We start from the raw sequence: 27819 nt of genomic DNA, 5'->3' as shown, positions 1-27819 counted from the left end.
GTATTTTTCAAATCTTTTGTATTAGTTGATAAAGTTAGCATTCACTGCCCCCTTTGCCAGCCAATCATTTATACCCCTGTGTAAAGTAGTTAAATCAAAACTGTTAATGCTGTATGCCCTCTTACTGTACAATCTATGACAATGTTACACACATTGGCACTTGTCTTGGTTATAGCCATCAGAATTTTGAATCTTTCTATAAAATTTCACCTTGGACTTCCCATCCCAGTCTCTCCCCATAATCCAGCTGCTTTTCACTGTCTATTCTCCAACACCTGGATGTCTTTCTCATAATGCTGTGCCCAAAATTGTACCCAGCACAACAGGCTGGGCCAGCCTAGACCAGTGTTCTCTAAAACCTCAGTTGCTCCCTGAGATTTGTGGTGTGGATCGGAACGTTTAGAGTTGCATGTCGTAGTGAGTTTTGTATAGGAATGCAATAACTCTAAAATACTGCTATCTGATGCATTGGGTTTGTAGGCAATGGGAGTGAATAGTAAATTAATGCTAGGTTTACACTAATTCTATATAAAGCACGTGTACAGGAAATCCTTCGCTTCCTTGGCATTCTATGCTTGTCAATCAACTATCCATCTTAAATTACCTACAATGTTCAATTAAATGGCAGCAGAAATTCCCACAATGGTGAAAAGATGAATTACTTCCTCTCTCAGACCCAAGCTTAAATTAGAGATTTTAAGAACATTAATAGGAGGAGTGGGTCACATAGCCCCTCGAGCTTGTTCTTCCATTCAATAAGATCATACCTGATCTTCTACCTCAACTCCACCTTCCTGCCTAATCGCAATATCCCTCGGTTCTGTTGAAAATGTAATACATCTCAGTCTTGAATATACTCAATCATTGAGCATCCAAAATCGTCTGGTATAGGAAATTTCAAAAATCTACAAAAGAACAAAGAACAGTACAGCACAGGAACGGGCCATTCGGCCCTCCAAGCCTGCGCCGATCTTGATGCCTGCCTAAACTGAAACCTTCTGCACTTCCGGGGTCCGTATCCCTCTATTCCCATCCTATTCATGTATTTGTCAAGATGCCTCTTAAACATCTCTATGGTACCTGCTTCCACCACCTCCCCCGGCAACAAGTTCCAGGCACTCACCACCCTCTCTGCAAAGAACTTGCCTTGCACATCCCCTCTAAACTTTGCCCCTCTCACCTTAAACCTATGTCCCCTAGTAACTGACTCTTCCACCCTGGGAAAAAGCTTCTGACTATCGACTCTGTCCATGCCGCTCATAGCTTGAGAAACCTCTATCATGTCGCTCCTCCACCTCCGTCGTTCCAGTGAAAACAATCTGGGTTTATCCAACCTCTCCTCACAGCTAATGCCCTCCAGACCAGGCAACATCCTGGTAAACCTCTTCTGTACCCTCTCCAAAGCCTCCACGTCCTTCTGGTAGTGTGGCGACCAGAATTGCACGCAATGTTCTAAGTGTGGCCTAACTAAAGTTCTGTACAGCTGCAGCATGACTTGCCAATTTTTATACTCTATGCCCCGACCGATGAAGGCAAACATGCCGTATGCCTTCTTGACTACCTTATCCACCTGCGTTGCCACTTTCAGTGACATGTGGACCTGTACGCCCAGATCTCTCTGCCTGTCAATACTCCTAAGGGTTCTGCCATTTACTGTATACTTCCCACCTGCATTAGACCTTCCAAAATGCATTACCTCACATTTGTCCGGATTAAACTCCATCTGCCATTTCTCCGCCCAAGTCTCCTACCGATCTATATCCTGCTGTATCCTCTGACAATCCTCATCACTGTCCGCAACTCCACCAACCTTTGTGTCGTCTGCAAACTTACTAATCAGACCAGCTACATTTTCCTCCAAATCATTTATATATACTACAAACAGCAAAGGTCCCAGCACTGATCCCTGCGGAACACCACTAGTCACATCCCTCCATTCAGAAAAGCACCCTTCCACTGCTATCCTCTGTCTTCTATGACCGAGCCAGTTCTGTATCCATCTTGCCAGCTCACCTCTGATCCCATGTGACTTCACCTTTTGTACCAGTCTGCCATAAGGGACCTTGTCAAAGGCTTTACTGAAGTCCATATAGATAACATCCACTGCCCTTCCTTCATCAATCATCTTTGTCACTTCCTCAAAAAACTCTATCAAGTTAGTGAGACATGACCTCCCCTTCACAAAACCATGCTGCCTCTCGCTAATTAGTTTGTTTGTTTCCAAATGGGAGTAAATCCTGTCCCGAAGAATCCTCTCTAATAATTTCCCTACCACTGACGTAAGGCTCACCGGCCTATAATTTCCTGGATTATCCTTGCTACCCTTCTTAAACAAAGGAACAACATTGGCTATTCTCCAGACCTCTGGGACCTCACCTGCAGCCAATGAGGATGCAAAGATTTCTGTCAAGGCCCCAGCAATTTCTTCCCTTGCCTCCCTTAGTATTCTGGGGTAGATCCCATCAGGCCCTGGGGACTTATCTACTTTAATGCTTTTCCTTAAACACGGGTGAGGTCCCGGAGGACTGGAGAATTGCTAATGTTGTCCCCTTGTTTAAGAAGGATCACAGGGATAATCCAGGTAATTATAGACCGGTGAGCCTGACGTCAGTGGTAGGGAAGCTGCTGGAGAAGATACTGAGGGATAGGATCTATTCCCATTTGGAAGAAAATGAGCTTATCAGTGATAGGCAACATGGTTTTGTGCAGGGAAGGTCATGTCTTACCAACTTAATAGAATTCTTTGAGGAAGTGACAAAGTTGATTGATGAGGGAAGGGCTGTAGATGTCATATACATGGACTTCAGTAAGGCGTTTGATAAGGTTCCCCATGGTAGGCTGATGGGAGAATGTGAAGGCGCATGGGGTCCAAGGTGTACTAGCAGGATGGATAAAGAACTGGCTGGGCAACAGGAGACAGAGAGTAGCAGTGGAAGGGAGTTTCTCAAAATGGAGACGTGTGACCAGTGGTGTTCCACAGGGATCCGTGCTGGGACCACTGTTGTTTGTGATATACATAAATGATTTGGAGGAAAGTATAGGTGGTCTGATTAGCAAGTTTGCAGACGACACTAAGATTGGTGGAGTAGCAGATAGTGAAGGGGACTGTCAGAGAATACAGCAGAATATAGATAGACTGGAGAGTTGGGCAGAGAAATGGCAGATGGAGTTCAATCAGGGCAAATGCGAGGTGATGCATTTTGTAAGATCCAATTCAAGAGTGAACTATACAGTAAATGGAAAGGTCCTGGGGAAAATTGATGTACAGAGAGATTTGGGTGTTCAGGTCCATTGTTCCCTGAAGGTGGCAACGCAGGTCAATAGAGTGGTCAAGAAGGCATACGGCATGCTTTCCTTCATCGGACGGAGTACAAGAGTTGGCAGGTCATGTTACAGTTGTATAGGACTTTGGTTCGGCCATATTTGGAATACTGCGTGCAGTTCTGGTCGCCACATTACCAAAAGGATGTCGATGCTTTGGAGAGGGTGCAGAGGAGGTTCACCAGGATGTTGCCTGGCATGGAGGGCGCTAGCTATGAAGAGAGGTCGAGTAGATTAGGATTATTTTCATTAGAAAGACGGAGGTTGACGGGGGACCTGATTGAGGTGTACAAAATCATGAGAGGTATAGACAGGTTGGATAGCAAGAAGCTTTTTCCCCCCCCGAGTGGGGGATTCAATTACTAGGGGTCACGAGTTCAAAGTGAGAGGGGAAAAGTTTAGGGGGGATATGTGTGGAAAGTTCTTTACGCAGAGGGTGGTGGGTGCCTGGAACGCGGTGCCAGCAGAGGTGGTAGACGCAGGCACGATAGCGTCTTTTAAGATGTATCTAGACAGATACATGAATGGGCATGAAGTAAAGAGATACAGACCCTTAGAAAATAGGCGTCATGTTTAGATAGAGGATCTGGATCGGCGCAGGCTTGGAGGGCCGAAGGGCCTGTTCCTGTGCTGTAATTTTCTTTGTTCTTAAGACACCCAACACCTCCTCCTTTTTGATAATGAGACGACCGAGACTATCTACACTCCCTTCCCTCGGCTCATCATCCACCAAGTCCTTCTCTTTGGTGAATACTGATGCAAAGTACTCATTTAGTACCTCGCCCATTTCCTCTGGCTCCACACATAGATTCCTTCTCTGTCCTTGAGTGGGCCAACCCTTTCCCTAGTTACCCTCTTGCTCTTTATATAGGTATAAAAAGCCTTGAGATTATCCTGAATCCTGTTTGCCAATGACTTTTCATGACCCCTTTTAGCCCTCCTGACTCCTTGCTTAAGTTCCTTCCTACTGTCTTTATATTCCTCAAAGGATTCGTTTGTTCCTAGCCTTCCAGCCTTTACGAATGCTTCCTTTTTCTTTTTGACGAGGCTCACAGTATCCCACGTTATCCAAGGTTCCCGAAACTGGCCCAACTTATCCTTCTTCCTCACAGGAACATGCCGGTCCTGGATTCTAATGAAATGACATTTGAAAGACTCCCACATGTCAGATGTTGATTTACCCTCAAACAGCCGCCCCCAATCTAAATTCTTCAGTTAATGCCTAATATTGTTATAAGTAGCCTTCCCCCAATTTAGCACCTTCACCCGAGGACTACTCTTATCCTTATCCACAAGTACTTTAAAACGTATGGAATTATGGTCACTGGTCGTTACCTATTGACTTGCATATTCCAATGGACTCCTGGCTGCTCTCCCACATTCTACCTCTGTAAACGTGAGGTCATTCAAGACTCTGCTGCCCGTGTCTTAACTCGCACCAAGTCCCGTTCACCTATCACCCCTGTGCTCACTGACCTACATCACATCCTTGTTTTCAAATACCCCATGGCCTTGCCCCTCCCTATTTCTGCAACCTTCTCCTGTCCCACAACCCTCTGAGATAGTTATGCTCATCTAATTATGGCCTCGAGCATCCCCAATTTTAATCGCTCAACCATTGGTGGCCGTGCTTTCAGCTGCCGATGCCCTAAGCTTGGGAATACCCTCCCTACCCCTCTCCGCCTTGCTTTCCTCTTTTAAAACACTCCTTAAAACCTACTTCTTTTACCAAGCTTTTGGTCACCTGACCTAATATCTCCTTATGTGGCTCGGTGTTGGCTTTTGTTTTATTTTGCTCCTATGAAAAGTGATAACGGTTGTTCTATTATGTTAAAAGCACTATATAAATATAAGTTGTTTGCCATTGCTTATCTACCATACCTTTCGATATATCTTTTAATCTCATTTCCTAATTTGTTTCAGCCAACTCATCCCTCATACCACTATAATTAGCTTTGTTTAAATTTAAGACCCTCGTCTCAAAATTAACTATATCACTCTCAAATTCAATATGAAATTCTATCATATTATGATCACACTTCCTCAAAGGATCCTTTACTATAAGGCTACTTGCCCTGTGTCATTACACAACACTAGAGCCAAAGTAACCTGTTCCATATTTGGCTCCTTGTCATATTGTTCTAGAACACTGTCTGGAATGCATTCCATGAACTCTTCTTTCCAACAGACGGCTTTAGCTGATTTTCGCCTCCTCGCCGAAAAGCATTACTTTCATTCCCTGATTAGGCATCATCTCCCAGCTTTTCTGATAAGGATGTACAATGGAAAATTTACCTTGTCAGTGATTTATTGATTACTGGACACTGTCTTGAAGAAAAATGTTTGACCAAGCTTTTTCATTCATTTACAAACAAAGTGCATGTAAACCATGTCAGGACAATAGGAGATGATAGCTACAGGGGGAAAAACATTTGGCTAACAATCTTTGTTTAATTAAACTCAATGCCACTTTCTTCCCTTCTCATTATATCTCTCAATCCTCTCTTCTTTCTCAACTAAATTATAGCATTTGCTTCAATAATGGGTGAGAGTTCATGATCTTTAATAGGCTTCCCATTCACTTGTTTCCTACAAATTACTCTGGGAAATATCTCTGCCTCGTATTTGAATCCTTTGTCAGTGTGAATTTGGTTGGATGAACTTGTTCATTTTAAAAAGTTGTTTGATAACATTTTGCAATCTCAGTGCGTCATTCTATTATTTACTTATAATGTTACTACCGTAACAATGACACAAACTCAGACTTTTCCAAAGAACAAAAGTTTAGAGGTGCCTGTTTTTACAAACTTAGCAACTGCAGCAACAAAAAACATCCTGAATTGATCACAAACTACCGTAAAGATAACGAGGTCCCTTTAAAAAGGCCAAACATCCATAGATCCACCCTCTTAAATAGCTTTGACCACAAATAAAATGAAGTCATACGTTAACTTGCAGATTTTTCAGCTCCTCATTAATGTGAGAAAGATAATCTGGTAGGACATCCAACAGGCAGGCAGCAAGAAAAACTCCTCCAGCAAAACAACTGCATATGCTGAGCAACAACTGATGATTTCCTGCAACAATGAATGTAAGATGCAAATATTAGTTCACTAATGCATTACAGGAGATCTGAGCAGTTATGACAGATTACATTGTGAAATACACAGGAATCAGCAATTGACTCACTTGGGATGCCAGGGACAGCGGGGCGGACGCCAGGGAGTATCCGGACAGCGGGGCGGACGCCAGGGAGTATCCGGACAGCGGGGCGGACGCCAGGGAGTATCCGGACAGCGGGGCGGACGCCAGGGAGTATCCGGACAGCGGGGCGGACGCCAGGGAGTATCCGGACAGCGGGGCGGACGCCAGGGAGTATCCGGACAGCGGGGCGGACGCCAGGGAGTATCCGGACAGCGGGGCGGACGCCAGGGAGTATCCGGACAGCGGGGCGGACGCCAGGGAGTATCCGGACAGCGGGGCGGACGCCAGGGAGTATCCGGACAGCGGGGCGGACGCCAGGGAGTATCCGGACAGCGGGGCGGACGCCAGGGAGTATCCGGACAGCGGGGCGGACGCCAGGGAGTATCCGGACAGCGGGGCGGACGCCAGGGAGTATCCGGACAGCGGGGCGGACGCCAGGGAGTATCCGGACAGCGGGGCGGACGCCAGGGAGTATCCGGACAGCGGGGCGGACGCCAGGGAGTATCCGGACAGCGGGGCGGACGCCAGGGAGTATCCGGACAGCGGGGCGGACGCCAGGGAGTATCCGGACAGCGGGGCGGACGCCAGGGAGTATCCGGACAGCGGGGCGGACGCCAGGGAGTATCCGGACAGCGGGGCGGACGCCAGGGAGTATCCGGACAGCGGGGCGGACGCCAGGGAGTATCCGGACAGCGGGGCGGACGCCAGGGAGTATCCGGACAGCGGGGCGGACGCCAGGGAGTATCCGGACAGCGGGGCGGACGCCAGGGAGTATCCGGACAGCGGGGCGGACGCCAGGGAGTATCCGGAATTGTCCGGACAGGAAATTAGAGTCTGGAAGTGGAGAACGTGCAGGAGCAGCCCGTACAAGAAATCCTGATACAGAGCGGAATGGCACAAAGGAGATTTCCGAGAGACAGCTCAAGTTGCGGGGGTGGAGGTCGCCGAGGGAGATTTTGAGGGCTCACATCGATAAGACATTCTGTCTGTTTGGGAGTAAGATGGATGGGATCGCTCCACATGGCTGAGCCTCCTCAACAGTAATGGAGTCAGAGCCGAGTGCAGCTTTAATGCCTCGATGACATTGGCCACGAGCCAGATTTAATGCCAGGACGCTGTGTGTCCCAAAGCCATCCAGTACATCTCTGACTTTGGTCACATTGGCTGCCAGGGCCCTCCTCTCCCCCAGCCACATGAACCCGAGCACTTGGAGCTGCGATTCCTGAGCAGCAGCTCCTGCACAATAGCTGCCACTCCTGACAGGAGAATTCCAGCAGGAGGCAATCATGTTCCAGATCCTGAGTCGATCCGGTGAAAGACAGGCAGCATCTGCAAGGAGGCACGGTTGTCCCCATGGTACCGAAGAGGAGAGCTGCGTGTTGTACATCAGGCCATGGAGTATGGTAGCATAGTGGTTATATTACTGAACTAGTGATCCAGAGGCCTGGACTAATGACTGCTGCTGGGGAATTTAAATTCAATTAACTAAATAAATCTGCAATAAAAAGCTAGTCGCAGCAATGGTAATCATGAAATTAACAGTTTGTCATAAAAACCCATCTGGTTCGTTAATGGCCTTTGGGGAACAAAACCTGCTGTGCTTACCTGGTCAGGCCTGTGTGTGACGCCAGACCCACAACAATGTGTTTGACTCTTAACTGCCCTCTGAAATGGCCCAGCAGCCACTCCTCAAAGCTACAACGAGAATAAAATTGTACAGCCAACCAGCAGCGACCTAGACAGCAGATACAACAAAGGCACACCCTGCCCACTCTAACCTGGAAAGACCTCTTCATTAACATCTGGGACTTGTTGGGAGGGCTGTTCCACAGACTAGTCAAGAGACAGCCTGACATGGTCAAACCTTTCAGACAATGTTATACAGTTGGGATGGAGTGGCCCTGGGAGTCCTCAACATTGGCACTGGCCCCCATGAAGTCTCATGGCATCAGGTCAAACATGGGCAAGGAAACCTACTGATTACCACCTATTGCTCCTCCCTCACCTGATGAATCAGTAATCCTCCACATTGAACAGTACTTGGAAGAAGCACTGAAAATAGCAAAGACATATATTGTAATCTGGGTGAAGACCTCAAAGTCACTATTACATTATTCTACACTATTTAACAGTAAAATACTCCTATAACATGGACAAGTGTGAATTAATTAAGCAAAGTCAGCACAGATTTGTTAAAGGCAAATTGTTTTAACTAACTTGATTGAATTTTTCTGATGAGGTCATAGAAAGGGTTAATCAGAGTAATGAGATTGCTATGATGTATATGGACTCACAAAGGTGCTTGATTAAATGCCACATAATAGACTTACAAGCAAAGTTGAAGCCCATGGAATAAAAGGGACAGTGGCAGTAGGGATACGAGGTTGGCTGAGCGACAAGAAACAGAGTAATGGTGAATAGTTGTTTCTTGAACTGGAGGAAGGTATAGAGTGTGGTTCCTTAGGGTCAGTACTAGGATCACTGCTTTTCTTGATATATATTAATGACCTAGACTTGGGTGCACAGAGTACAATTTCAAATTTGCAGATGACACAAAACTTGGAAGTATTGTGAACTGTGAGGAGAATAATGATTAACTTCAAGAGGACAGACAGGCTGGTGGAATGGGCAAACATGTGGCAGAAGGAATTTTGGCAGGAAGAATAAGGAGAGGCAAGATAAAATAAAGGTGTAATTCTAAAGGAGCAGGAGCAGAGAGACCAGGGGATATATGTTGAAGGTGGCAGGGCAGGTTGAGAAAGTAGTTAAAAGAGACAGACGGGATCTTGTGCTTTATAAATAGAGGTATAGAGTACAAAAGCAAGTAAGTTATGATGAACCTTCATAAAACACTGATTCAGCGTCAACTGGAGTATTGTGTCCAATTCTGGGCACTGCACTTTAGGAAGGATGTGAGGGTGCAGAAGAAATTTTGAGAACGGTTCCAGGGATAAGGGACTTTGGTTCTATGGATAGGTTGAAGAAGCTGAGTTTGTTCCCCTTAAAGAGAAGGTTGAGAGGAGATTTGCTAGAAGTTTTCAAAATCATGAGGGGTCTGGACAGAGTAGATTGAGAGAAACTGTTCCTATTGGCGGAAAGGTTGAGAACCAAAGGATTTAAGGTGATGAGCAACATGAGGAAAAACCGTTTAACGCAGTGAGTGGTTAGGATCTGGACTGCACTGCATGAGTGTGTGGTGGAGGCAGATTCAATCGTGGCTTTCAAAAAGGGATTGGATAAGCACAGGGAGAAAAGATTTGCAGGGCTATGGCACTAGCTGAATCACTCTTCCAGGGAGCCAGTACAGACACGATGGACCAAACGGCCTCTTCTGTGCTGTAACCATTCTATGATTTGCACCAAACTACTCCAGAACACACTCCACTACTCCACATGGCTACACAATAATCTAAATACTTGTAGGTACATAGCAACAAAAGAAGGCCATTTAAATCTTCAAGCCCATTCTGCCATTCATTGCAATCCTCGCTGATCTGTAACTCAACTCCATTTACCTTTAATACCGGTGAATGACAAAAATCTACCAATGTTAGATTTAAAATTAAGTGATCTAGCATCAACTTTCGTTTGCGGAAGAGAGTTCCAAACTTCTATCGCCCTTTGTGTATAGGAGTGCTTCCAATATTTCCCTCAAGAAGTTGGTTTCTAAATTTTAGACTATACTTCAAAGTCCTAAATTCCCCAACCAGCAGAAATATTTTCTACCTACCTTATCAGCTCCCCTTAATACCTCGAAATCTTTGATCAAATCACCCTTTAGCTTTCGAAATTCCAGGAAATACAATCTGTAATCTCTCCTCATAATTTATCCCTTGGAGACCAGGTATCATAGAGTTATACAGCACAGAAACAGGCCCTTCGACCCATCGTGTCTGTGCCGGCCACCAAGCACCTAACTATTCTTATCCCATTTTCCAGCACTTGGCCCGTAGTCTTGTACGCTGTGGCGTTTCAAACGCTCATCTAAATACTTCTTAAATATTGTGATGGTTCCTGCCTCTACCACCTCTTCAGGCAGTGTGTTCCAGATTCCAACCACCCTCTGGGTGAAAAATGTTTTCCTCAAATCCCCTCTAAACCTCCTGCCCATTACCTTAAATCTATGCCCCCTGGTTATTGACCCCTCCGCTAAAGGAAAAAGTTTCTTCCTATCGAACCTATCAATGCCCCTCATAATTTTGTATACCTCAATCATGTCCCCCCTCAGCCTTCTCTGCTCTAAGGAAAACAACCCTAGCCTTTTTAGACTCTCTTCATAGCTGAAATGCTCCAGCCCAAGCAACATCCTGGTGAATCTCCTCTGCACCCTCTCCAGTGCAATCACATCCTTCCTATAGTGTGGTGCCCAGAACTGTACACAGTATTCCAGCTGTGGCCTAACTAGCGTTTTATACAGCTCCATCATAACCTCCCTGCTCTTATATTCTATGCCTCGGCTAATAAAGGCAAATATCCCATATGCCTTCCTAACTATCTTATCTACCTGTGCTACTGCCTTCAGTGATCTATGGACAAGTACACCAAGGTCCCTCTGACCCTTCCTGATAAATCCTTCCTGAGGTGTGGTGTCCAGAACTGACAGATGCCAGGTAGAAAATACTATTGAGAACCAGGCTGAATGGAGAAGGTCCAGAGGGGAAGTGAAAAAGCAAATAAGAGAGAGCATGAAAAGAGACTGGCAGCCAGCAATAAAGGAAATCCCAAAGTTTTCTATAGGCATATAAACAGTAAAAGGGTGGTAAAAGGAGGAGTGAGGCTGATCAGGGACCAGAAAGAGGATTTACACATGGAGGCAGAGGGCATAGCTGAGGTATAAAATGAATACTTTGCATCTGTCTTTACCAAGGAAGAAGATGCAACCCAGGCAATGTTGAAAGAGTAGGTATGTCAGACACTAGAGGGGTTTAAAATTGATAAAGAGGAAGTATTAGATAGGCTGTCTGTACTTAAAGTGGATAAAACACCAGGACCAGATGAGATGCATCCAAGGATAGTGAGGGAAATGAGGGTGGAAATCACAGAGGCACTGGCCATAATTTTTCAGTCTTCCTAAGACCAGTGGTGCCAGAGGACTGGAGATTTGCAAACATTACACCCTTGTTCAAAAAAGGGTGTACGATAAGCCCAGCAACTACACCAGTCAGTTTAACTTCGGTGCTGGGAAAACCTCTAGGAAAATAATTCTGGACAAAAATAGTCACATGGACAAATGCGAGTTAATTAAGGAAAGCCAGCATAGATTCCTTAAGGAAAATCATGTTTCACTAACTTGCTGGAGTTTATTGAGGGGATAACAGAGGGTTGTTGAGGGCAATGTTGTTGATGTTGGTGTACATGGACTTTCAAAAGGCGTTTGGTACAGTGCCACACAACAGACTTATGAGCAAACTTGGAATAATGGGGACAGTAGCAACATGGATATGAAATTGTGTGTGACATGAAACAAACAGTAGTGGTTAATGGATGTGTTTCAGGCTGAAGGAAGGCTTGTAGTGGAGTTCCCCAGTGATCAGTGTTGGGATCCTTGCTTTTCCGGATATATATTAATGACCTTGACCTCGGTGAACAGAGCACAGTTTCAAAGTTTGCAGATGATACAAAATGTGCAAGCATTGTGAACTGTGAGGAGGATAGTGTAGAACTTCAAAAAGACATAGAAAGTTGGTGGAATGGGCAGACACGTGGCAGATGAAGTTCAATGCAGAGAAATGTGAAGTGATTCACTTTGGTAGGAAGAACATGGAGAGACAATATAGAATAAAGGGTACAATTCTAAAGGGGGTGCAGGAGCAGAGGGACCTGGGTGTATCGGTGCATAAGTCATTGAAGGTGGCAGGACAGGTTGAGAGCGTGGTTAATAAAGCATACAGTATCCTGGGCTTTATTATTAGGGGAATAGAGTACAAGAGCAAGGAAGTCATGTTGAACTTGTATAAGACACTAGTGCAGTCTCAGCTGGAGTATTGCATCCAGTTCTGGGCGCTGCACTTTAGGAAAGATGTGAGGGCATTGGAGAGAGTGCAGACAAGATTCACGAGAATGGTTGCAGGGATGAGGAATTTCAGTTATGAAGATAGATTGGAGAAGTTAGGACTGTTTTCCTTGGAGAAGAGAAGGCTGAAAGGTGATTTGATAGAGGTATTCAAAATCATGAAGGGCCTGGACAGAGTAGATAGAGAGAAACGGTTCTCACTCGTGAAAGGATCGAGAACGAGAGGGCACAGATTTAAAGTATTTGGTAAGTGACGTGAGGAAAAACTTTTTCACGCAGCGAGTGGTTAAGGTCTGGAATGCGCTGCCTGAAAACGTGGTGGAGGCAGGTTCAATTGAAGCATTCAAAAGGGAATTAGACAGTTATATGAAAAGGAAGAATGTACAGGGTTATGGGGAGAAGGCAGGGGAATGGAACGGAGGGATTTGCTCTTTCAGAGAACCGGTGCGGACACAATGGGCTGTAACGATTCTGTGATGCTGCTCACAATGCTCCAGGTGAGGTCTAATCAGAGCTTTGTATAGATGAAGTATGATTTTTACCCCCTTGCATTCTAGTCCTCCAGATATAAAGGGCAGCAAACCATTAGACGTTTTGATTAAAATGTCATTAACAGATATGGATAATAATGATCTCTGTCCCTGGTCAACCACCTTCCCCCACCCTACCCCCCCACCCCCCGCCACCAAGTCTCTTTGGACCTCCACTGTTTCTAGCTTTTCATTATTTATAGATATTCCTTTAAGGTCCAAGGTGGATGACCTCACATTTCCCTATATTGAAATCCATTTGCCATAGCAGTGCAACTTAATCTATCAATATCTTTGTAATTTTATGCTTCCATCGACACTGCTTACAATGCCACCAATCTTTGTAGTATCAGCAAATTTGGATACGTGGCTTTCTTATCCCAGCATCTAAGCAACGCACCAAGGCTCCTTAGACAGCACCTTCCAAACCCGCAACCTCTACCAACTAGAAGGACAAGGGCAGCAAACACATGGGAACACCACCACCTGCAAGTTCCCCTCCAAGTCACACACCATCCTGACTTGGAACTATATCACCGTTCCTTCACTGACGCTGGGTCAAAATCCTGGAACTCCCTTCCCAGCAGCACTGTGGGTGTACATACCCCACATGGACTGCAGCTCACCACCACCTTCTCAAGGGCAATTAGGGATGGGCACTAAATGCTGGCCTGGCCAGTGACGCCCACATCCCATGAATGAATAAATAAAAAAGTCAGTAATAAATGCGATGAATAGTTGAGGCCCAACACAGATCCTTGTTGGACACCATTAGTCACATCCTACGAATTAGACCAGCTGCCCATTGTCCCTACTCTCTGTCTCCTGCTGTTCAGCCAATTTCCTAATCAGGTCAATAATTTGCCCTCAATCACATTACATTCAGCTTTAGCTAACAGTGTGTTATGAGGGACTTTATCAAATGCCTTCTGGAAGTCCACTTAACGAACATCCAGAGACATTCCCCTATCCACTGCTTTAGTCACCTCGAACAAAGAAAGTTACAGCACAGGAACAGGCCCTTCGGCCCTCCAAGCCTGCGCCGATCCAGATCCTCTATCTAAACATGACGCCTATTTTCTAAGAGTCTGTATCTCTTTACTTCCTGCCCATTCATGTATCTGTCTAGATACATCTTAAAAGACGCTATCGTGCCCGCGTCTACCACCTCCACTGGCAACGCGTTCCAGGCACCCACCACCCTCTGCATAAAGAACTTTCCACGCATATCCCCCCTAAACTTTTCCCCTCTCACTTTGAACTCGTGACCCCTAGTAATTGAATCCCCCACTCTGGGAAAAAGCTTCTTGCTATCCACCCTGTCTATACCTCTCATGATTTTGTGCACCTCAATCAGGTTCCCCCTCAACCTCCGTCTTTCTAATGAAAATAATCCTAATCTACTCAACCTCTCTTCATAGCTAGCGCCCTCCATACCAGGCAACATCCTGGTGAACCTCCTCTGCACCCTCTCCAAAGCATCCACATCCTTTTGGTAATGTGGCGACCAGAACTGCATGCAGTATTCCAAATGTGGCCGAACCAAAGTCCTATACAACTGTAACATGACCTGCCAACTCTTGTACTCAATACCCCGTCCGATGAAGGAAAGCATGCCGTATGCCTTCTTGACCACTCTATTGACCTGCGTTGCCACCTTCAGGGAACAATGGACCTGAACACCCAAATCTCTCTGTACATCAATTTTCCCCAGGACTTTTCCATTTACTGTATAGTTCACTCTTGAATTGGATTTTCCAAAATGCATCGCCTCGCATTTGCCCTGATTGAACTCCATCTGCCATTTCTCTGCCCAACTCTCCAGTCTATCTATATTCTGCTGTATTCTCCGACAGTCCCCTTCACTATCTGCTACTCCACCAATCTTAGTGTCGTCTGCAAACTTGCTAATCAGACCACCTATACTTTCCTCCAAATCATTTATGTATATCACAAACAACAGTGGTCCCAGCACGGATCCCTGTGGAACACCACTGGTCACACGTCTCCATTTTGAGAAACTCCCTTCCACTGCTACTCTCTGTCTCCTGTTGCCCAGCCAGTTCTTTATCCATCTAGCTAGTACACCTTGGACCCCATGCGCCTTCACTTTCTCCATCAGCCTACCATGGGGAACCTTATCAAACGCCTTACTGAAGTCCATGTATATGACATCTACAGCCCTTCCCTCATCAATCAACTTTGTCACTTCCTCAAAGAATTCTATTAAGTTGGTAAGACATGACCTTCCCTGCACAAAACCATGTTGCCCATCACTGATAAGCCCATCTTCTTCCAAATGGGAATAGATCCTATCCCTCAGTAACTTCTCCAGCAGCTTCCCTACCACTGACGTCAGGCTCACCGGTCTATAATTACCTGGATTTTCCCTGCTACCCTTCTTAAACAAGGGGACAACATTAGCAATTCTCCAGTCCTCCGGGACCTCACCCGTGTTTAAGGATGCTGCAAATAAAATGCCATCAGGTGCGTTAGGCATGATCTACCCTTTACAAATCCACCTGGCTATATCTGACCTGCTGAAAACTTTTAAGGTGTTCAGTTACCCTATCCTTAATTATAGACACTAGTAATTTCCTGACAACAGATGTCAGTCTAACTGGCCTCTACTTCCCTGGACTTTCTCTGTCATCTTTCTTGAATAGTGGTTCCATGCAATTTTTCAACCTAAAGGGTTGGTTTCCAAATTGAAAGAATTTTGGAAGATTATAGTTCGGGCATTTGCAATGTTTTCACCTACTTCCATCAAAACTTTGGGAAGGAAACCATCTGGTCCTGGGGATTTGTCACTCTTTAGTGCCATTAAATTCTTAATTACGGTTATTTCACTTTTTTTTTAAAAATTCATTCATAAGATGTGGGCATCGCTGGCTATGCCAGCATTTATTGCCCATCCCTAATTGCCCCCGAGAAGGTGGTGGTGAGCTGCCTTCTTGAACCGCTGCAATCCATTTGGGGTAGGTATACCCACTGTGCTGTTAGGAAGGGAGCTCCAAGATTTTGACCCAGCGACAGTGAAGGAACGGCGATATAGTTCCAAGTCAGGATGATGTGTGACTTGGAGGGGAACTTGCAGGTGGTGGTGTTCCCATGTGTTTGCTGCCCTTGTCCTTCTAGTTGGTAGAGGTCAAGGTTTGGAAGGTTCTGTCTAAGGAGCCTTGGTGCGTTGCTGCAGTGCATCTTGTAGATGGTACACACTGCTGCCACTGTGCGTCAGTGGTGGAGGGAGTGAACGTTTGTAGCTGGGGTGCCAATCAAGCGGGCTGCTTTATCCTGGACGGTGTTGAGCTTCTTGAGTGTTGTTGGAGCTGCACCCATTCAGACAAGTGGAGAGTATTCCATCACACTCCTGACTTATGCCTTGTAGATGGTGGACAGGCTTTAGGGAGTCAGGAGTGCAGGAGGAATCCTGCAGGATTCCTAGCCTCTGACCTGCTCTTGTAGCCACGGTATTTACATGGCTACTCCAGTTCAGTTTCTGGTCAATGGTAGCCCCGAGGATGTTGATAGTGAGGGATTCAGCGATGGTAATGCCTTTGAATGTCAAGGGGAGATGGTTAGATTCTCTCTTGTTGGAGATGGTCATTGCCTGGCACTTGTTTAGTTTAGAGATACAGCACTGAAACAGGCCCTTCGGCCAGAGTCTGTGCCGAACATCAACCACCCACTTATACTAATCCTACACTAATTCCATATTCCGACCACATCCCCACCTGTCCCTATATTTCCCTACCACCTACCTATACTAGGGGCAATTTATAATGGCCAATTTACCTATCAACCTGCAAGTTGGCATGTGGGAGGAAACCGGAGCACCCGGAGTAAACCCATGCAGACACAGGGAGAACTTGCAAACTCCACACAGGCAGTACCCAGAATTGAACCCGGGTCGCTGGAGCTGTGAGGCTGCGGTGCTAACCACTGCGCCACTGTGTGGCGGAAATGTTACTTGCCACTTATCAGCCCAAGCCTGGATATTGTCCAGGTTTTGCTGCATTTCTACACTGACTGCTTCAGTATCTGAGGAGTCACGAATGGTGCTGAACATTGTACAATCATCAGCGAACATCCCCACTTCTGACCTTATGATTGAAGGAAGGTCATTGATGAAGCAGCTGAAGCTGGTTATGTTAATTGAGTCCCTTCATCCTGGGGGAGAGATTGGCTAGTGCTCTTCGGGGGGGTTTAAACTAATTCAGCAGGGGAATGGGAACCTAAATTGTAGTGCCAGTGTACAGGATGTTGAGAGTAGTGAGGTCAGGGATATGGTTACAAGGACGCAAGAGGGCACTGGCAAGCAAGAACCTGGTTTAAAGTGTGTCTACTTCAACGCCAGGAGCATCCGGAATAAGGTGGGTGAGCTTGCAGCATGGGTTGGTACCTGGGATCTCGATGTAGTGGCCATTTCGGAGACATGGGTAGAGCAGGGACAGGAATGGATGTTGCAGGTTCCGGGATTTAGATGTTTCAGCAAGAACAGAGAAGATGGTAAAAGAGGGGGGGGTGTGGCATTGTTCATCACGGAGAGTATTACAGCGACAGAAAGGACGTTTGAGGACTCGTCTACTGAGGTAGTATGGGCCGAGGTTAGAAACAGGAGAGATGAGGTTACCCTGTTGGGAGTCTTTTATAGACCTCCAAATAGTTCCAGAGATGTAGAGGAAAGGATAGCGAAGATGATTCTCGACAGGGGCGAGAGTAACAGGGTAGCTGTTATGGGGGACTTTAACTTTCCAAATATCGACTGGAAATACTATAGTTCGAGTACTTTAGATGGGTCAGTTTTTGTCCAGTGTGTGCAGGAGGGTTTTCTGACACAGTATGTAGACAGGCCAACCAGGGGCGATGCCACATTGGATTTGGTACTGGGAAATGAACCCGGCCAGGTGTTAGATTTAGATGTAGGTGAGCACTTTGGTGATAGTGATCACAATTCAGTTAGGTTTACCTTAGCGATGGGCAGGGACAGGTATATACCGCAGGGCAAGAATTATAGGTGGGGGAAAGGAAATGATGATGCGATTAGGCAAGATTTAGGATGCGTAGGATGGGGAAGGAAACTGCAGGGGATGGGAACAATCGAAATGTGGAGCTTATTCAAGGAGCAGCTACTGCGTGTCCTTGATAAGTATGTACCTGTCAGGCAGGGAGGAAGTTGTCGAGCGAGGGAGCCGTGGTTTACTAAAGAGGTTGAAGCGCTTGTCAAGAGGAAGAAGGAGGCTTATGTTAGGATGAGACGTGAAGGCTCAGTTAGGGCGCTTGAGAGCTACAAGCTAGCCAGGAAGGATCGAAAGGGAGAGCTAAGAAGAGCAAGGAGAGGACACGAGAAGTCATTGGCGGATAGGATCAGGGAAAACCCTAAGGCTTTCTATAGGTATATCAGGAATAAAAGAATGACTAGAGTTAGATTAGGGCCAATCAAGGATAGTAGTGGGAAGTTGTGTGTGGAATCAGAGGAGATAGGGGAAGTGTTAAATGAATATTTTGCGTCAGTATTTACAGTAGAGAAAGAAAATGTTGTTGAGGAGAATACTGAAATTCAGGCTACTAGGCTAGATGGGATTGAGGTTCACAAGGAGGAGGTGTTATCAATTTTGGAAAGTGTGAAAATAGATAAGTCCCCTGGGCCAGATGGGATTTACCCTAGGATTCTCTGGGAAGCTAGGGAGGAGATTGCAGAGCCTTTGTCCTTGATCTTTATGTCATCATTGTCAACAGGAATAGTGCCGGAAGACTGGAGGATAGCAAATGTTGTCCCCTTGTTCAAGAAGGGGAGTAGAGACAGCCCTGGTAATTATAGACCTGTGAGCCTTACTTCGGTTGTGGGTAAAATGTTGGAAAAGGTTATAAGAGACAGGATTTATAATCATCTTGAAAAGAATAAGTTCATTAGCGATAGTCAGCACGGTTTTGTGACGGGTAGGTCGTGCCTCACAAACCTTATTGAGTTTTTCGAGAAGGTGACCAAACAGGTGGATGAGGGTAAAGCAGTGGATGTGGTGTATATGGATTTCAGTAAGGCGTTTGATAAGGTTCCCCACGGTAGGCTATTGCAGAAAATACGGAAGTATGGGGTTGAAGGTGATTTAGAGATTTGGATCAGAAATTGGCTAGCTGAAAGAAGACAGAGGGTGGTGGTAGATGGCAAATGTTCATCCTGGAGTTTAGTTACTAGTGGTGTACCGCAAGGATCTGTTTTGGGGCCACTGCTGTTTGTCATTTTTATAAATGACCTGGAAGAGGGTGTAGAAGGGTGGGTTAGTAAATTTGCAGATGACACTAAGGTCGGTGGAGTTGTGGATAGTGCCGAAGGATGTTGTAGGGTACAGAGGGACATAGATAGGCTGCAGAGCTGGGCTGAGAGATGGCAAATGGAGTTTAATGCGGAAAAGTGTGAGGTGATTCACTTTGGAAGGAGTAACAGGAATGCAGAGTACTGGGCTAATGGGAAGATTCTTGGTAGTGTAGATGAACAGAGAGATCTTGGTGTCCAGGTGCATAAATCCCTGAAGGTTGCTACCCAGGTTAATAGGGCTGTTAAGAAGGCATATGGTGTGTTAGCTTTTATTAGTAGGGGGATCGAGTTTCGGAGCCACGAGGTCATGCTGCAGCTGTACAAAACTCTGGTGAGACCGCACCTGGAGTATTGCGTGCAGTTCTGGTCACCGCATTATAGGAAGGATGTGGAAGCTATGGAAAGGGTGCAGAGGAGATTTACTAGGATGTTGCCTGGTATGGAGGGAAGTTCTTACGAGGAAAGGCTGAGGGACTTGAGGTTGTTTTCGTTGGAGAGAAGGAGGAGGAGAGGTGACTTAATAGAGACATATAAGATAATCAGAGGGTTAGATAGGGTGGATAGTGAGCGTCTTTTTCCTCGGATGGTGATGGCAAACACGAGGGGTCATAGCTTCAAGTTGAGGGGTGATAGATTTCGGACAAATGAGAGAGGTAGTTTCTTTACTCAGAGAGTAGGAAGGGCGTGGAACGCCCTGCCTGCAGCAGTAGTAGATTCGCCAACTTTAAGGGCATTTAAGTGGTCATTGGATAGACATATGGATGAAAATGGAATAGTGTAGGTCAGATGGTTTCACAGGTCGGCGCAACATCGAGGGCCGAAGGGCCTGTACTGCGCTGTAATGTTCTAATTCTAATTAGTTTCCTTGGGATGTCTGGCATGCTGATCCCTTCCTTTACTGTAAATATTGATGCAAAGTTACTCTTCTTTCTGTCTGTCATTTCCTTATTTTCACTGATATCTCCGCTATCAGTTGTCAAGAGGCCCACATTGCTCTTTTTCCCCAATAGCAAAAATTTGTGTTGATTTTGCTGTGTGTTGGTGTAAACTGGTTCTTTATTACATTAAGTTCTTTTATGAACACCTGCCACTGATCTTCTGTTGTTTTGCCCATGAAGAAATTTACCCAGTTTACTGTGGACAGCCTCTGTCTCAACTCATTGAAGTCAACCTCACTTAAATAGAGAATCTTAGTAACTTTCACTTTTCTCCCTTTCAAACACTACGTTGAACTTGATCATATTATGATCACTATTAAATAAATGTTCATGCACTGTTGGGCTGTCAACTATATTTGGCTGATTATTCATTACTACATCTAATATCGTCCTTGGACATTTTGTTGTAGAAAACTATCCCAGACACACAAGAACTTCTCTAACCTTTCTGACTTGCTTACACCAAGCTATATGAAAGTAAAATTCCCCCTTAAAACTACTCTGCCTTTGCTACACGTTTGTCTAATCTCTGCATTTATACAATCTACCACTTCACAGTGCTACCAGGGGCCTATACACAACCCCAACAGTCTAAAATCCTTTTCTGTTTCTTAATTCTACCCATAAAGTCTCGACTGCCTGCTTACCTCTCTTACCACTGAAGTGATTTCATCCTGAATCACTAAGGCTACTCCTCTCCCTCTACCATTTCCCCCCATCTTTCCTGTGGACTTTATAACCTGGTATACTTAGATCCCAGTCTTGACCATCTTGCAGCCCTATCTCAGTAATGGTTCCCCATATCATAGCCTCCAAGTTGAATTTGCACCTGCAATTCATTCAATTTGTTGCTTTTACTTTGTGCGTTTGTATAAAGAATACTCATTTGGGACACACCCTAATCTGCGCTAATATTTTACTTGTATTTATTTTTCTCTCCTCGTTTAATTACTTTACATCTTTTAGTTTTCCCTTTACCTGGAGTGCCTAAAGCACAATTACTCTACTCTCCCCTTTCTGTTTTTGCTCTATTATCTAGACTACCTTTTTCATCTGAGCTTTCCCTGCCTTACTGGTTTAAAGTCCTTGTGACTGCCCTATTTTTCTTTTCATTAGGATCTGGGTCCTAGCCTGGTTCAGTTGAAGCCTGTCCCAAAGTACAGTTCCTTCTTGTCCCTGCTGCCAGTCTCCCATGAAATGGATCCCTTCTTTCCCACATCACTCCCTTCAGCCACGTGGTCACCTCCCTGGTCTGCTTTTCAATACACTAATATTCACTTGGTTTCAGTAGTAATCCAGAGATTATAATCCTGGAGGTCCCGTTCTTTAAGTTAGCTCCTAGTTGCTGGTACAGTCCAAACAGAACCTCTTGCTTACTCTTCCCAATGTTGTTGTTCCCAATATGGACCAAAACTATAGGATCTCCCCAATCTAAGTTCTTCTCCAGCTGCAAGTAGATGTCTTTAACCCTGGCACCATGCAGGCAACACAACCTTCTGAACTCCTGGTCATGGCTGCAGAGAACAGCATCTATCCCACTGACTTGTACTGTCCTCCATCAATACGACATTTGTTTTTACTCCCCCAACTTGAACGGCCTCCTGTATGACAATGCCTTGGTCAGTTTGCCCATCCACCCTGAAGATGCCTTCATCTACACAGTAAGCAAGAACCTCGTACCTGCTGGATAAGGGCAAAGGCACTGTACCTGGTGGTCCTCAGCTGCCTGACTCACAGCGACACCTTCCTGTCCCCGATTACCAAGCAGACTTGAACCACTTCCTAACCGAAGGAGTATGACTGCATCCTGGATCACAACGTCCAGATAACTCTCCTCCTCCTGATGCCCTACAACATCTGCACTTCGGACTCCTGCTCAAAACTCTGAGCTGAGGTTCCTCAAGATGCAGACACTTCCTGCAGATGTGGTTGTCCAGGATCATAATGCTCTCCACAAACTCCTACACGTTGCACTTGTAGCACACGACCTGCACTGCCATCCCTATATAAACTTGCTTTATTTATTTAATTTTAAAATTCAATTAATTTAGCTTATTTTAGTTAACTAAAAATCTAGTTTAAGTTATAGGTAGATTAAATTAAATGTTTACCTGTAATTTATCCCATTGCTTCTCTTTGCGCTGTGATGTCACTTTAGGATTTGGTGCCTGCTCCACCCTTGCCCTTTTCTTAAGATCTGACAGTCAAGATTTAAGACTTAAGTCCATAATCTTCTGATTCAGAGGCACAAGTGCTACCAACTGAGCCATTTGATTGGGAGCCAGCTTAATGATGGTGCTGCTTTACGGATCTCAAGTCAAAATAAGGCAAACTCCTGTATCACCCAAACATCCAATGGTTTGCCCTTTTCACTCCCCTCAACTCCACACTATCCCCAAACATCCAATAATTACTCCACTATTAAACATGGTGCAGTAAATGCTAACAGCAGCTTCATCAGCTTTTTCTTTTATTCGTTCATGGGATGTGGGCGTTGCTGGCTAGGCCAGCATTTATTGCCTGGCCCTAACTGCCCTTGGTAAGGTGGTCCCTTCTTGAACTGCTGCAGTTCTTGGGGTGTAGATACACTAACAGTGCTGTTAAGGGAGGGAGTTCCAGGATTTTGACCCAGCGACAGTGAAGGAACGGCGATATAGTTCCAAGTCAGGATGGTGTGTGACTTGGACGGGAACTTGCAGGTGGTGGTGTTCCCATGCATCTGCTACCCTTGTCCTTCTAGGTGGTAGAGGTCGCGGGTTTGGAAGGTACACGAGAGTGATAGACCACAGTTTCTGGCCCACCATAGCAAGGGCACAGCATTTGGACTGGAATGCATATGAAATAGATTTCCTCCTTATCCTCCAAACAATGGGAGAATCTGCTACTAATCACCAATACACTGCCCTCATGTGGATTATATACTCCATTTATGGGTAAAACTCACCACGGGATTTGCAATATTGAAATGTCCACAATCTCACTGCCTGAAAGTGTTGCTTATATAGAATTCCCTGAGGTACCACTGGCTTGCCAAGATGGCTGGTTCAGCAGATCGGGCTCTATCACCTTCACCACTCAACAACTCCTCAGGCTTTCTCCCCACTTGAGACAAGATTCAAAATTAATTATTTTATATTCACTCTGTTTAATAAAATTTCAATTAATGGTTATGGCCCCACTGAGCTGCTCTTCAGCTCTGACCTCTCTCAAGTCTGGCCACCTTGTTTCCTCCTTGCCTATGGCCTTTGACCTGCCAAACATATTGCCTGGGCAGCTGCTGTGCCATCATTTGCTTCCAACCAGGCTTTCCTGTTGAATGTTGCCTTGGCCCAATCGTTGCCCCTGTCTCCAACCCAGGGTCACAAGGCAACAATGACCACCCACCCAGCTCCTGACGCGCACTGAGAACTCCACCCCGCTCCTGACCCCCACTGAGAACATCCCCCCCCTGATCCTGACCCACACGGAGAACCCACCCCCCACCCCATTCCTGACCCCCACTGAGAAAACCCCCCCCGCTCCTGACCCACACGGAGAACCCCTCCCCCCCCCACCGGCTCCTGACCCCCACTGAGAACACCCCCCCCCCCCACGTTCCTGACCCCCCAATGAGAATACCCCCCCCACCCCCATTCCTGACCCCCACTGAGAATACCTCCACCCCCCACTGTTCCTGACCCCCACTGAGAACACCCGCCCCCCCCCCCCCCCACTCCGGCTCCTGACCCCCACTGAGAACTCCACCCCCCCGTGACCCCCAATGAGAACTGCCCCCCCCCCACCGCTCCTGACCCCCACTGTGAATCACCCCCGCCCTGATGCCCACTGAGAATCACCCCCTATTCATGACCCCCACTGTGAACCACTTCCCTGCTCCTGGCCCCCACTGAGAATCGACCTCCCCCACTCCTGACTCCCACTGTGAACCGTCCCCCTTTACTCCTGACCACACTGAGAACTCCCCTCCCCCCACCCCCACTCCTGACCCCCGACTGAGAACTGCCTGCTCCTGACCCTTACTGTGAAACCCCCCGCCCTGACCCCCACTGTGAACCTCACCTACTCCAGTCAATTATAGTCTACCTGGTTGCTGCCACTGAGCCCTGGTACCTCCAAGTTAAAATTTAGACTGAAATAAAAACAGTAAGTGCTGGAAATACTCAGCAGGTCTGGCAGCATCTGTGCAGAGAGCAGAGTTAATCTTTCATCAGACCTGAAACTTTAACTCTGTTTCTCTCTCTACAGATGCTGCCAGACCTGCTGAGTATTACCAGCATCGCAGTATTTTGCTTTCATAAAATTGAAGACTGCCTTGTCTTACAATAAATTCACCCTGACAATTATCACTCGGCTCCCTTCTGCAAGCTCATCGTGCTGTCTCCACACCATTCATCACATTCAGAATAAAAAGAGCAGAAAATTAAAACCTACAGATTTCCTTTTATCAATAAATCACCACAATCCCAACATATGCCTGCTGCCAATCCAAAACAAATATGCCAAATAGTAATACAATGGGATATTGTTGTCTGGTGTAGATTGCACTGAACTAGGAACCAGAGGTCATGAGATCAAATCCCAGCACGACTTTCTATACCCTTCCATGTGTCTCCAGTCCCACAATACGTGCTCACTACATACAGTAAATGGCAGAACCCTTAGGAGTATTGACAGGCAGAGAGATCTGGGCGTACAGGTCCACAGGTCACTGAAAGTGCTAACTCCCCATCAGGTAGTCAAGAAGGCATACATGCTTGCCTTCATCGGTCGGGGCATAGAGTATAAAAATTGGCAAGTCACGCTGCAGCTGTATAGAACCTTAGTTCGGCAACACTTGGAACATTGCGTGCAATTCTGGTCGCCACACTACCAGAAGGACATGGAGGCTCTGGAGAGGGTACAGAAGAGGTTTACCAGGATGTTGCCTGGTCTGGAGGGTATTAGCTATGAAGAGAGGTTGGATAAACTCGGATTGTTTTCACTGGAACGACAGAGGTGGAGGGGCGACCTGATAGAGGTTTACAAAGTTAGAACATAGAACATTACAGCGCAGTACAGGCCCTTCAGCCCTCGATGTTGCGACGACCTGTGAAACCATCTGACCTACACTATTCCATTTTCATCCATATGTCTATTCAATGACCACTTAAATGCCCTTAAAGTTGGCGAGTCTACTACTGTTGCAGGCAGGGCGTTCCACGCCCCTACTACTCTCTGTGTAAAGAAACAACCTCTGACATCTGTCCTATATCTATCACCCCTCAACTTAAAGCTATGTCCCCTCGTGTTTGCCATCACCATCCGAGGAAAAAGGCTCTCACTATCCACCCTGTCCAACCCTCTGATTATCTTATATGTCTCTATTAAGTCACCTCTTCTCCTCCTTCTCTCTAACGAAAACAACCTCAAGTCCCTCAGCCTTTCCTCGTAAGACCTTCCCTCCATACCAGGCAACATCCTAGTAAATCTCCTCTGCACCTTTTCCAAAGCTTCCACATCCTTCCTATAATGCGGTGACCAGAACTGCACGCAATACTCAAGGTGCGGCCTCACCAGAGTTCTGTACAGCTGCAGCATGACCTCGTGGCTCCTAAACTCGATCCCCCTACTAATAAAAGCTAACACACCATATGCCTTCTTAACAGCTCTATTAACCTGGGTGGCAACTTTCAGGGATTTATGTACCAGGACACCAAGATCTCTCTGCTCATCTACACTACCAAGAATCTTCCTATTAGCCCAGTATTCTGCAATCCTGTTACTCCTTCCGAAGTGAATCACCTCACACTTTTCTGCATTAAACTCCATTTGCCATCTCTCAGCCCAGCTCTGCAGCCTATCTATGTCCCTCTGTAACCTACAACATCCTTCGGCACTATCCACAACTCCACCGACCTTCGTGTCATCTGCAAATTTACTAACCCACCCTTCTACACCCTCATCCAGGTCATTTATAAAAATGACAAACAGCAGTGGCCCCAAAACAGATCCTTGCGGTACACCACTAGAAACTATACTCCAGGATGAACATTTACCATCAACCACCACCCTCTGTCTTCTTTCAGCTAGCCAATTTCTGATCCAAAGCACTAATTCACCTTCAATCCCATACTTCTGTATTTTGTGCAATAGCCTACCGTGGGGAACTTTATCAAACGCCTTACTGAAATCCATATACACCACATCCACGGCTTTACCCTCATCCACCTGTTTGGTCACCTTGTCAAAAAACTCAATAAGGTTTGTGAGGCACGACCTACCCTTCACAAAACCGTGCTGACTATCTCTAATGAACTTATTCTTTTCAAGATGATTATAAATCCTATCTCTTATAACCTTTTCCAACATTTTACCCACAACCGAAGTAAGGCTCACAGGTCTATAATTACCAGGGCTGTCTCTACTCCCCTTCTTGAACAAGGGGACAACATTTGCTGTCCTCCAGTCTTCCGGCACTATTCCTGTCGACAATGACGACATAAAAATCAAGGACAAAGGTTCTGCAATCTCCTCCCTGGCTTCCCAGAGAATCCTAGGATAAATCCCATCTGGCCCAGGGGACTTATCTATTTTCACACTTTCACACTTATGAGTGGCATGGACAGAGTGGATAGTCAGAAGCTTTTTCCCAGGGTGGAAGAGTCAGTTACCAGGGGACATAGGTTTAAGGTGCGAGGGGCAAAGTTTAGAGGGGATGTGCGAGGCAAGTTTTTCTACACAGAGGGTGGTGAGTGCCTGGAACTTGCTGCCGGGGGATGTGGTGGAAGCAGATACGATAGCGACGTTTAAGAGGCATCTTGACAAGTACATGAATAGGATGAGAATAGAGGGATATGGTACCCGGAAGTGCAGAAGGTCTTAGTTTAGACAGGCATCAAGATCGGCGCAGGCTTGGAGGGCCAAATGGCCTGTTCCTGTGCAGTACTGTTCCTTGTTCTTCTTTCTTTGTTCAATGCTCTGTGGGCAGGACAGGATGGCCAATAAACACTGAGTCATCAGTGCCACATAACAAAAATCTGATAGTCAGTGATCTTGGCCTCTTATCGTTCAAACCAATCAGAAAAAAAAGAGCCCTTTACTGTGGCAATCAACCCACTCTTAACATCTATAAAATACACTATACCCCACCCAACTCCCACCCCCAACACACTATACACCCACACAACACACTATAGCCCACCCCCCCCCCAACACACTATACCCCACCCAACTCCCACTCCCACCCCCCCCCCAACACACTATACCCCACCCAACTCCCACCCCCCCAACACACTATATCCCACCCAACTCCCACCCCCCCAACACACTATATCCCACCCAACAAACTATACCCCACCCAACTCCCACCCCCCCCAACACACTAGATCCCACCCAACTCCCACCCCCCCAACACACTATACCCCCACCCAACTCCCTCCCCCAAAAACACTATACCCCATCCAACACACTATACCCCACCCAACTCCCACCCCCCCCCCAACACACTATACCCCATCC

At 46.2% G+C, this 27819-nt stretch overlaps 1 protein-coding gene across 2 annotated transcripts in view; it reads right to left on the bottom strand.

Annotated features, from left to right (window-relative positions):
• Positions 1–27819, bottom strand: part of slc39a1 (solute carrier family 39 member 1) — a 45994-nt gene that overhangs the window by 6563 nt on the left and 11612 nt on the right. For both annotated transcript variants that reach the window (XM_068017661.1, XM_068017660.1), the window contains exon 2: positions 6268–6398. In XM_068017661.1, the coding sequence (XP_067873762.1) occupies positions 6268–6398 (131 nt within the window). The remainder of the gene's footprint in view (positions 1–6267; positions 6399–27819) is intronic.

This window comes from Heterodontus francisci, chromosome 38 (genome assembly GCF_036365525.1).
Source record: "Heterodontus francisci isolate sHetFra1 chromosome 38, sHetFra1.hap1, whole genome shotgun sequence".
NCBI classification, from domain to species: domain Eukaryota; kingdom Metazoa; phylum Chordata; class Chondrichthyes; order Heterodontiformes; family Heterodontidae; genus Heterodontus; species Heterodontus francisci.
This window is presented reverse-complemented; position numbering and strand designations above follow the sequence as displayed.